At 36.0% G+C, this 12,614-nt stretch overlaps 1 protein-coding gene across 2 annotated transcripts in view; it reads right to left on the reverse strand.

Moving 5' to 3' along the window:
* CDK13 (cyclin dependent kinase 13) overlaps nt 1-12,614 on the reverse strand; it is a 146,761-nt gene that overhangs the window by 98,654 nt on the left and 35,493 nt on the right. For both annotated transcript variants that reach the window (XM_031013001.3, XM_031012999.3), the window contains exons 2-3: nt 10,425-11,084; nt 1,072-1,242 (exon numbers count right to left, since the gene is read on the reverse strand). In XM_031013001.3, the coding sequence (XP_030868861.1) occupies nt 1,072-1,242; nt 10,425-11,084 (831 nt within the window). The remainder of the gene's footprint in view (nt 1-1,071; nt 1,243-10,424; nt 11,085-12,614) is intronic.

The following is a 12,614-nucleotide window of genomic DNA, read 5'->3' on the forward strand; positions in this document are numbered from 1 at the left end:
AAAAGATACATAATTTTGTAGTATTTTAATATTATAGTAAATCACAGAAATTCAAGTAAAAGAATAAAACTACAGTGCTCAAGAAGAGAGTATTTTTTAGCTATTTTATTTTATTTTTTTTTTTGAAACAGGGTCTTGCCTTGTCCCCCAGGCTGGAGTACAGTGGCACACGATCACAGCTCATTACAGCCTTGACCTCTTTGGCTCTGGTGATCCTCCTGCCTTAGCCTCCTGAGTAGCTGGAACCACAGGCATGCACCACCACACCCGGCTTTTTTTTTTTTTTTTTTTGTAGAGATGGGGTCTCCCTGTGTTGCTCAGGCTGGTATCAAACTCCTGGACTCAAGTGATTCTCCCACCTCGGCCTCCCAAAGTGCTGGGATTACAGGCATGAGCCACTGTGCCCGGCCAGTTTAGAAAATGACCTCAAATTCATACACTAGGCACTACCTCAACTGCAATTCTAAAATCAGATCTAACTTAAAGTCTTCACTGTCCCTTGGTTAAGAAGTTAAAAAAAAAAAAAAAAAGGCACCAGTGTTCCCCGCCTTTAACTGATTAACAGGTTTTAAGGGAAAGAGGTCTCTTTAGGCACTTACTTGAAGCTAATTTAGGATACAAATTTCAAAACTTCTTCTATTCCATCACTTGCAAAGTGAAGAATATATTTGTTTATGGGAGAAAATGGAGCTAAAAGCAAAGGAAACAGCAGCTTGCCCATTACTAATTTTATTTGGGCTCACTAAATGCTGACTTCTACTCTGCCCAATTTCAGTGTTTCTGTGTTATTTCAATCTCTTAATAACAGAAAGTATCTTTAACATATACAATACCCCAGGAAATTAATACATTACAAATTACGAGAAAAAATTAAATTTGGTTTTATTAGTCATTGTGAATAGGAATGCAAGCAATTATGATTTTTTTCAAAACTCTAATAGAATTCATATATTTAAGTTGAAAGAATAAGTACATTTTTTATTTTAAACCTTAATTTAGTGTTTTATGAACTTCTGATGACCCAGAATCACTGCTGGTCAATTTAAGAGCAGGTAGAAAGCAAGCACATACTTAGGCCTCCTTTTACTATGTAACTGTATTGCTGTTTTCTTTTCCTCTGGACTCTTTGAAAGATCATCTCCTCCTGGTAGCTCAGGTGGCAGCGGTAAATCAGCAAGAAGACATCGGAGTTTCTTTTCTACTTCTTTTTTAACTGCTTTTACTGAAATATTTCCTCGTAAGCTGAAAGTGAAAGAAGTCAGACAAATAAAACAAAAATTTTGTTGACTAATAAAAATGTGCTTATGTCTTACATTTAAGTAGCAATAGTCATGAATATTCAACAGTATTTCACATTATAAGACTATTGTCCAAGTTTCTTTCCAGCTAAAGTAATACACTATACTCAACTGTATAATGCAAAATTTGGAGTAAAAATGATATAGAATTAGGTAAAAACTAAGGAAATCTGTATAAAGTAGGAACTTTAATGATAACTTTGTATCAATATTGATTCATTGTTAACGAATGTACCATACTGATGTAAGATATTAACAGTAAAGAAACTGGGTACGGGGTATTCAGGGTCCCTGTAGTACCTTCATAATTTTTCTATAAATGTAAGACTGTTATAAAAATAAAGTTTATTTTTTAAAACGATACAGAATTAACTATAAAACTGTACATTAAAATTGAAAATCAACTAAACATGCTTTGCATAAAAACTCAGTTTTGCAAAGCATTTCTTTTTCTTTTTTTTTTTTTAGAGATGGAGTCTCACTGTCACCCAAGCTGGAGTGCAGTGGCAAGATCCTGGCTCACTGCAACCTCCACCTCCTGGGTTCAAGCGATTCTCTTGTCTCAAGCCTCCCAAATAGCTGGGATTACAGGTGCCCGCCACCACAACCGGCTAATTTTTGTATTTTTAATAGAGACGGGGTTTCACCATGTTGGCCAGGCTGGTCTTGAACTCCCAACCTCAAGTGATCCACCCGCCTTGGCCTCACAACGCTCAGCTGCAAAGCATTTAGTTTGATTCTTGTAGAGACACAAAACATATTTTACCGTAAGAAATAAAAGAAAGCACATGATAATATTTATCTTCCCCATTTAAATAACCACAAGCAACAGCTAATTCAGCTTTGACCCTTTTCAGGGTTAATTAATTTTTCTAAATTGGACAATTATTCTTCTAATTTTTTTAAGATTCCAGCTTTCTAGAATTACAGCTGAAATTTAAACTCCATTAGCTTTGTACTTTTTATGAATGCATAAAGAGCCCTGAGTTTTAAAGTATATCTTAACTTGGTAATTTATTTTAAATTTCCCTGATAAGACAAAGTCTGTCATCTAATATAATGTGACATGTTGAAAGAGAATCTCATAATGATAATAAAATTTGGACTTCACATACTTCCATAGCAGTTGAGTCCCATAATGAAAAAATTTATTGCAACTACACTGCTGTGATCAGAAATTACTGATATTATTATCAATGTAAATAATTTAATTGTAATTATCCTCCTATTCATGTTGAATAATAACACTGTAAAACAAATGAATCCTTTAATGCCACTTGATAAAAACAACTTAATAATACCATCTGATAAAAACGACTTAATTATTATAGTAAATTTATGTCCTGTGTTACTCACTGGAAGGTTCTTTAACAGAGAAAAAACATGCTTTAAAACAAATTGGTTTGTAGTTTTGTTTTGTTTCTTTAAGACAGAGTCTTGCTTTGTCGCCCAGGCTGGAGTGCAGTGGCATGATCCAGACGGAGTGCAACCTCCATCTCCCGAGTTCAAGCGATTCTCCTGCCTCAGCCTCCTGAGTAGCTGGGACTACAGGTGCGTACTACCATGCCCGGCTAATTTTTTTGTATTTCTAGTAGAGATGGGGTTTCACCATGTTGGCCAGGCTGGTCTTATACTCCCGACCTCAGATGATCCACCTGCCTCGGCCTCCCAGAGAGCTAGGATTACAGGCGTGAGCCACCATGCCAGGCCTGCAGTTTTATTTTTAAAGTAATGTATTACACAGCCCACTTCTCAATTTGCCTCTCCCTCCATTCAGCAAATATTGATTGTGAGCTTCCATGTGCTAGGTATTTGTAAGGCACTGGAAATTTAACAACAAACACATTAAGCTACAGTTTCTTTCAAAAAGAGCTTACAGTCTGGAAGACAGGTAGGAAGTAGGATAAAGTGTTACACAAACAGATTCCTAGAGTAACGTAGTAGCTAAAGGGTGGCTAAATCAGGTCTGAAATACAGTAAAGGCTTCTTTCTAGAAAAGGTATCACCTGAATGCCAACTGAAAATAGGCCTATTTAGAATAACTTATTTAGGAAACTATAGTCTCTAACTTGTAATGAGGCTTTAGTCAAGAGTTCTTATTTGAAGATTCAAATCAACATTTTTGAGAGCAAAAACTAAAGTCTTAATTTCACTTATAATTTAAAACTTAAAAGATTATCTATATTAAATGTCAGTATATTATCGAATATTACTTTCCAAGAACAATGTTACATAATTTAAAACATTTTTATTGAATATGTGCAATAATCAAATAGAAAATGCGCTTTTTCAAAACACTTCCATACACCCCAGCAACAAAAATAAAATGCCTTAAAAAGAAATACACACGAGCAACAGAAAAAAATAAAACATTTGACTGAAGAAATAAAATTAGATCTGAACGAATGAAAAGAAACCATGTTTTAATATGGGAAACTAATATTATAAAGCTGTCTTCAAATTATGACTGTATTAGATTTAATAGAGTTCCAAAAAAAATTCAAGGAAGAGTTTTTTTTTTTTTAAATACAACTTGACAATCTGACTGATTATAAAATTTGTCTAAGAATAACGGCAAAAGAACTGCCAAGAAATTTCTGAAAAAGAAAAATTAAGTGGCATTTGCCCTGTCAACCTATTCAGAGATCCAGAACTAAAAGCCAAACGCTGGTTGAAGTCAAAGGATATATATTACTCAGTCTACCCAATGTTTTATAAAGAACTATGAATTGTAATTTTAAATCCAAAGATTTACATAATATTCAGGTTCTAGGCTTCCTCTTTTAAAAAAGCAAAAGTTCTAAGACAAGCTTAAATTCTTGTAGAGCAACACTGATGTTGAGGCTCAACAGCAGAGCCATTTACGCATCACTAATTTACTCCATCCTCTTCATTTTTATATTACTGTCTGCCCCTAAAATAGAAATTTGAGTTTGGGAGCCAATATAGAATGTATCTAAAGACACTACAACAGTTAAGATACTGACAAATACAATATGTTAAAAGAAAAGAAAGTAGAGAAACAGATATATGTAAGAATTTTTATATATGGAAATTAGTGAGATGAATTATACAATAAACGGTACCGGTAACAACACTGGGTTGGAGGGAGTAAAGAATCAGAACACTTCTTTACACAATAACCAAAACCAAACTTCTATCAGATCTGACTTAACCTTTTTAAATTTTATAAACCTAGAAGTTTTAAAGGAAAGAGAATAATAGATTTGACTAGATAAAAATGGAAAACATTCATATAACCAAAAGCAAAACAAATGTCAAAAATAAGCAACAGACTCTGAGAAGCAAAGGTCAACATCCCTAACATAACAACTAAACATCAATTCGAAAAAGGGAAACAACTTTAAGGAAAATCCAGCACAGAATACAAGCAAGCAATTCACCAGAAAAATAATAAACAACCAATAAACATTCAAGAAAATACCATACCTTATTATCAGAAAAATGCAAAATCAATTACATATTTTAAAGACTGTCAAAATTGACACTATCCAAAACTGTTAAGGCAATTTCATACATCTGGGTGCATAAATCGTTACACAGCCTTACTAAGACATAATTTGAGTTTGTATCAAATTTTTAATGTGTATACTTTGACATGTAACTATCCGATAAAAATTACCTAAATATACATAAAATATTAATATATAAGGAGAGTTTAATAGCAAATAATTATAAACCTAAGTATCCATTAATCAACAGAAGAACACGATACATCCATTCCCGTAATAAGAATATTGGGCCCATCTATACCAACATGGAAAGATCTCTAACACATTAAATGAAAAAGCAAGTCAAAGAACATTATCCATGGTATGATTCTAATTTTAAAAATAATAATATAACAACTACATTCTGTGAAAACACAGATTACCATCTATCTCATGATTTTGTGGGAAAACAGACTGTAATTTTGAGAATGAAGCAAAATTCAAAGTGAACCTAACATATACCTTTAACTAGAAAGCAAGGAAACACAAAAAAACAAACGAGGTCATGTCAGAAGAATAAAGGAGTCAGCCCATAGGAGCTTCCACTGGCCAAATTTCGGACAATGTGAGGGTAAAAAAGAATAGTGGCTATTACTATTAGTAACACAGAAAATAAATAAAAATCCATGAGAGTAGAATGATTAAATGGGATATGGGGAAACATGCATTTACAAAACAAGGCCAGCTAATGTTAAAAGGAATGGCAGAATTAGAAAATAACCATTTTTAATTTGTGCAGCAGCAATGGAAAAAAAATCACCATTTGCAGTCCCTACTACAGTAACTGAATTAGACAAATACCATTAATGGTTGCTAAACCATTAGGTGATAGGTTGTTGGGAAAAAGGATATTCTATCACTGCCAAAAATATTACCCTACAGCTCACTTCTAATTGCAAAGAGGAAAATGCACCCTCATATATGGAGAGACCTTAAAGTTGCTCATCACCTTAACCAAGTGATCACATTACTACTAGTAGAGTAAAACAATTTGATATTTTGGTCCTCCTGTAACAACAGCATAAAGTACATAAAATCACCTCTTAAATATTATGGCTAAAAAACTGTGTATTCTTTATATAAACAAAGCACAAGTAATTTCCAGATTATGGGAAATAAAGGGGTTAGAGAAGAACAAGTTAAATGATACCAAGAAGAAATAATCAGATAAATCCAAAGGTGAGACATTCTGTAAGATTACTGGCCTAGACTCTTCAAAAAGTCATGGGGCTGGGGGCAGGGGGTAGGGGGGGAGTACTGATTATTGATTATATATAGTGGATGATATTATTATTTATTTCTGTTAGAATTAACTACTGTTGATTTCCTTGTTGTCACAATGATACTGTGATCAAGCAGGAGACTGACCTTATTCTTGGGAGATGACTTAAGTATTTACAGTATAGTAAAAAGAAACGTATACACAGCTGGGAGCGGTGGCTCATGCCTGTAATCCCAACATTTTGGGAGGCCGAGGCAGGAGGATCACAAGGTCAGGGGTTTTAGACCAGCCTGGCCAACACGGTGAAACCCCATCTCAACTAAAAATACAAAATTTAGCTGGGCATGCTGGTGTGCGCCTGTAATCCCAGCTACTCAGGAAGCTGAGGCAGGGGAATTGCTTGAACCCAGGAGGCGGAGGTTGCAGTGAGCCTAGATGGCGCCACTGCATTCCAGCCTGGGCAACAGGGCAAGACTTCATCTCGGGGAGAAGTGTATACACATACACACACACACACACACACACACACCCTCATTAGTTCTCTTAAACAACTAGAGATGGAGCGTGTGTGCATGTGTGTGTGTTTGTGTATAATTTTTTCCTTTTTTTGAGACAGGGTCTCACTCTGTCACCCAGGCAGGAGTGCAGTGGTGCAATCACAGCTCACTGCATCCTCGACCTCTTGGGCTCAGGTGATGCTCCCACCTCAGCCTCCCAAGTAGCTGGGACTACAGGCCTGCACCACCACAGCAGGCTAATTTTTGTATTTTTTGAAGAGATGGGGTTTCACCATGTTGCCGAGGCTCCTCTCAAACTCCTGGGTTCAGCCATCTGCCCACCTTGGCTTCCCAAAGTGCTTATTACACTTTGGGATTACAACTGTGAGCCACCACACCTGCTGAGATGGAGCATATAAAACAAAATGTTAACACTTTGTTAATCTAGATGGTAACTTCCATCCAGTAGTTCCAGTAGTTACACAGATGCTAATTGTATTATTATTTCAATTTTTCTAAGTGCTTGAATATTTTAAAAATAAAGAATTTATGAGGGAAGGGGAGAATTTACTTGGACATATAATAAAACAGCAAAAGCAAGTGGAGTACAGGTTTGCAAAATCAAGAGGCCATCCAAAACACACACACACACACACACACACACACACACTCTTTTAAGCTAATGTATTTGTGGATACAACAGTGAAAGTCAACCAGGAATATAGATACAGGCATGCTCAAAGAAAGCAAAGATCAAAAGCTTTCCTTAAGATACAGCAATGAGATTATGCAGACCATTACTCACTCTTCTTTAAAGTGATCTTTACATTTACAGTGAGTAACAAGTAAATAAAGATACCTCCCATATTCGGGTTTCCTAAAGTATGTTGCAACAGAAAAGACTGTTTCTTTACCTCAAGAGAAATAGTTCATAAACCACTTTCAACTAATAGCTGTTCAGCAAAAAACAAAAAGTATACAATGGTTACTAAAAAGAAACTTGTAAACAAAATTACCAAGAGCATTACTTTCAGATACATGAAAAAAATGGCCTGGGGGTGGTCCCCCTTCATTACAAAAGGGGATGGAAAACCAACCAATAGTTCCTCTTTTACAAAAACCAATCCTTTTCAAATGAAGCACTAGGTCTATTCGTTACACACCAGATCTACATGTTACACATATAATGGTTTATATATTATACAATGTAAATCATATTTTGTAATTTTTACTTTTTTTAATCATCTAAAGCAGTTTTAAATATCTGTAATATTTCCAGCAGTGCCGATTTATACATGACTAATTACAATAACTGAGATGCATAACACTTTACAGCTTGCAAAATTCAGTCCATCAACTAATTTAATCTTTACAGCTAATCTGTGAGGTTAAACTGTAAATATTTTCACCCATGAATAGAACTATGGACTGAGGCACAGAAAGATTAAGTCATGAGAGTAGTAAGAGGTACAACTGGCACTAAAAACTAAGCTTTCTACTACAGCCCACTAACAAATGTTATTGTACTTCTAACAGTATTATAAATAGTAAATATAAAGTAAGTCTCCTGTGCCATCTATTCCCTTCAGCGCCCATTTATTTCCAAAAGTAATCACTTCTAACCATTTCTTTTTACAATACATTTTTATTTAATCACCTAAAAACTTTAATAAAAAGTAAAACAATATCAAGTCTCTTCCTCATATGTAGTTAGTACATACATTTAGGTAAATTATAGACATCAAAATAAGGAAAGTTCCACTGGTGATGAATTAATCTTTGGCCACACAGACATGTAGTAGAAGTGCTCATGAATCTTTAGAAACTTCCGTATCCATTAAACATACAAACACATTCAAAGAAAGAAGAGACAACAAAAAGGGGAAAAAGCAGAGGAGACAGAAAAGGTGGATCAAAAAAAAAAAAGTAATGAACAAGAATTAAATGTGTCACCAACTAATTAAAGACAGATGCATAAGGAATACCCTCATTAAGCACTCACATGTATACGTAAGAGTTCTTGAAAATAACCTAGTAAAAATTTACTCCTAAAGCATATATGAAGAATAAAGTAGGTCGGGCGCAGTGGCTCATGCCTGTAATCCCAACACTTTGGGAGGCCAAGGGAGGTGGATTGTGAGGTCAGGAGATCGAGACAATCCTGGCTAACACGGTGAAACCCCCCGTCTCTACTAAAAATATAAAAAATTAGCCGGGCTTGGTGGCGGGCGCCTGTAGTCCCACCTACTCGGGAGGCTGAGGCAGGAGAACGGCATGAACCCGGGAGGCAGAGCTTGCAGTGAGCCGAGAGAGCGCCACTGCACTCCAGCCTGGGCAGAAGAGCAAGACTCCGTCTCAAAAAAAAAAAAAAAGGATAAAGTAGAGAAACACCAGTCTCAATGAAACATGGATTCTCAGTAACTGGTTACTCTCTAATGAAGTAATTCAATTCCACACTCAAGCCTCACAATTACAAATCACTACTGTTATGAAACTTCAGCGTTCCCTGAGAACAGTCAAACCTGCAAATACAACAATTATAGTAGTATAATTAAATAACACCCGATTAAATTGGATGGGGTCTGCCAACAACATTTTGATTATTTTTAAAAAGGCACCTCAAAGGGCATGAAACTCAAGAATTATTATTTCACTTTTGTGTTAAATTATAAAATTTTCATAATGCCAAAGTAAGCACTTGTCCACATGGCATTTTTATCCATCTGACTTCAAAATCTATAAAAAAAAAAAAAAAGTCAGCTAGGAAAACTACTCATATAGTTGCTTTTTAATGGGGAGTGGGAGGGGGTGGAAGCTCTAATTTCTTCATAAAAATAAAAACAGCTAGGTGGTGTAACAGGCAGATAAACCACACAAGTCTAATTTTTCTACACTAGGATACAAAAAAGAAACATTCTTAGCTGTATTTTTACTGCCTCTTAAGAATATGTTTCTCAATAAAAAATAAGCCATACCCTCAATGTTCATAATAGAAATTTTTAAACATCTTAAAGGAAAGCATAATCACATTATGAATTTTCTTTCTTTTTTTTTTTTTTTGGTGAGACACGGTCTTACTGTGTCACCCAGGCTGGAGTGCAGTGGCGCGATCTCGGCTCACTGCAACCTCCACCTCCTCCCAGGTTCAAGTGACTCTCCTGCCTCAGCCTCCCTAGTAGCTGGGATTACAGGCACCTGCCACTGCGCCCGGCTAAGTTTTTTGTATTTTTAGTAGAGACGGGGTTTCACCATGTTGGCCAGGCTGGTCTTGAACTCCTGACCTCAGGTGATCCACCCGCCTCGGCCTCCCAAAGTGCTGGGATTACAGGCTTGAGCCACCAGGCCTGGCTACATTATGAGTTTTCTATAATATAATGTGATTAATCCCAACTGCAAGACAGGCTAAAAAAATTTTTTTTTAATTAAAAGAGTTAAGAAAAGACTAAACTAAAAAGTGATAACAATATCACTGACAGCGATAAATTTACAAGGCCACTGAAGAAACTTACAAATAAATGAGACAAACGCTTGTGAGATGTATATTAACCAGGGCCAACTCATTCATAAAATATTCTGTCTCTGATTACATCATCAAGGAAAACTAAACCAAAGAGAATACTGGCATTTCTAATACCCAAAATCATATTGAAATATTCATTGTATCCCAAGGCAATGGCAATTTTTCCCTGAATGTCTTAGTATAAACTTTAATTTTGCCATCTTGTATGCAATGTGCTTCATTTTAAGATGCATATAATCAAGAAAATTCATTCACTTGCTTGTAGTCTTTTTCACTAAAGTTGTTTTGAGGGGGTTAGGGGAGGTCAACTCATTTCTCACTTCAGACTTACATTTTTTCTTTGAACAGTTATTGACAAATACTTTTTGCACTTACCTATCAGCTTCTTTATCTTCAGGCAGCATGGGAGGCAAAGGTAACGGTGGTAATGTAGAGGTGACTAAAGCTACATGTTGCTCCTTCTCCTTGGCTCCTATGCTTGGTGTAAGTGGTTTGGTTTTCTCTTTAAGAGATACTGATTCCTCCTTTGTAGCAGCAGATTTACTCTCCTTTCCAACTATGACTGCTTTCTTGGTGGCTTTATCTACAATCAAATTATTTTCCACCTTCGTTACCTGAAGAGGTGGCTTTGTTTTTGCTTTGTCATTTTTTAAAGTTCCACCACTTGAGGGAGAAAGTGCATGTTCAATTTTAATTTTCTTCACATCCTTCACATGGTTTGTTTGTGATGCACTGGCACTAGTTTCCGTGTTCCCCTTGGTAGGTGTAGAAGTGTTTGAAGCTTTTGCAGCCTTGGCAGCAGCCTCAGCAGCCTTAGTTGCTTCTGCAGCTTTCGCTGCTTCTGCGGCTCTTGCTGCCTCTGCTGCTCGTGCTTTTTTATTCTTGTTCAATTCAGCTGCCAGGCTACTCTTCAGAGTTAGTGTGCTAGGAGAAATACTAGAATGACGACTTCTGGATCTAGACAATCTGTGCCTGCTACGAGATCTTGAATGCCTAGATGAATACGGGCTTCTGCTTCGGGATTTTCCAGACCGTCTGGTGAGAAATAATTAAGATTTAGTCAGTAATTGAGAAAGGTTCAGTTTGGAATTTACAAAGACAGTGCTAACTCAAGTTTACGAAATAAAATAGAAATTTACTTAATTTCAAAGTTACATTTTTGAAGTTTTGAAAAATAAAAATTTCTTTAAAGTAGAGTACTATTTGGTGATCATAGTTTTCTTCAAAATGGATTGCCCTGATCTCGCTCTGGTCTACAAAATGTAAAAATTAGGACGAAAAATGTGACAAGGCATCACTGCTGTCTCAGAAAAAAGAAGTAGGCAATAAGGCTACATCAATGGTAGTAGTAGCAGCAGGGTAAAGTCTGACAAATCTTTTACCAGGAGACAGTTGCCACATCTCAAAAGTACCTTCCTCAACTATAAGTTCAAAAGTAAGCAGTGCTCTGTCTGTGGCAAGAGTAAAAAATACAAGACTTACTACTGGGCAATAAGTAGAGTCTCTTAGAGCTCGTTTCAGAAAGATAGTTTTAAGAAAATTTACAGCCAGGCGTGATGGCTCACGCCTGTAATCACAGCACTTTGGGAGGCCAAGGCGGGCGGATCACGAGGTCAGGAGTTCGAGACCAGCCTGGCCAACATAGTGAATGAAACCCCGTCTCTACTAAAACTACAAAAATTAGCCCAGCATGGTGGTCCCAGCCACTCAGGAGGCTAGGGCAGGAGAATTACTTGAACCTGGGAGGCGGAGGGCTACAGAGCGAGACTCCATCTCAAAAAAATTAAAAAATTACATTCACACACAGTAACTAAAATAGACATAAGCATAATCACTTTACTCACGTAAACACACATATACAAGATAATAGCTTATGAGCTACATAATTTCACACAGAAAATGCAACAAAGTAAAAACTATCCAATCACTCTTAATCTGAGGCTCTGATACTTTTCAAAATGAGAGTGAAAAAGTTAATATACATATCATTTAAGTCTTCAAAGTACTTGACAACTAATATTTTACCATAATATTAAACATTTACTAGTTAAGTATTATTACTCCAATTTCTTAGAAAGGAAAAGCACAGAGAGGCAAAGTAAAAATAACTCCCACAAAGAACTATGCCACAAATAGTAGTACAGTCTGAACTAGGACTTAGGTTTTCAGGCTTCTGGCTCTATAAAACAATGACAAACTAAATCTTGGAAACTACTTGATAATAATGAGGCCACTCCTCAAAAATTATTGGAAAACATATATTTAAAAGTATAGTGGCAATCAAAGTTCCCACAAAACAAATTTAACACAGTACCAAGTGAAAGGAAGCTGAGGTTTTCAAATCCATGCATTACCAAGACTTTTAAAATATACTCACAAGACAAAGACACTATGATAGTACTTTCACATTATCTCATTTAATGCCCTCATCAACCCAGTAAAGTATGCATAGTTAACATAAGAAATTGGGTAAAATATTACGTTACCTGAAGTCAACACCTGAACTCATTAGTAGCTGTGTTGCTTATTATCTTACTACAACTGCCCTATCTCCCAATACCTTTC

Source organism: Gorilla gorilla, chromosome 6 (genome assembly GCF_029281585.2).
Source record: "Gorilla gorilla gorilla isolate KB3781 chromosome 6, NHGRI_mGorGor1-v2.1_pri, whole genome shotgun sequence".
Lineage (NCBI taxonomy): Eukaryota > Metazoa > Chordata > Mammalia > Primates > Hominidae > Gorilla > Gorilla gorilla.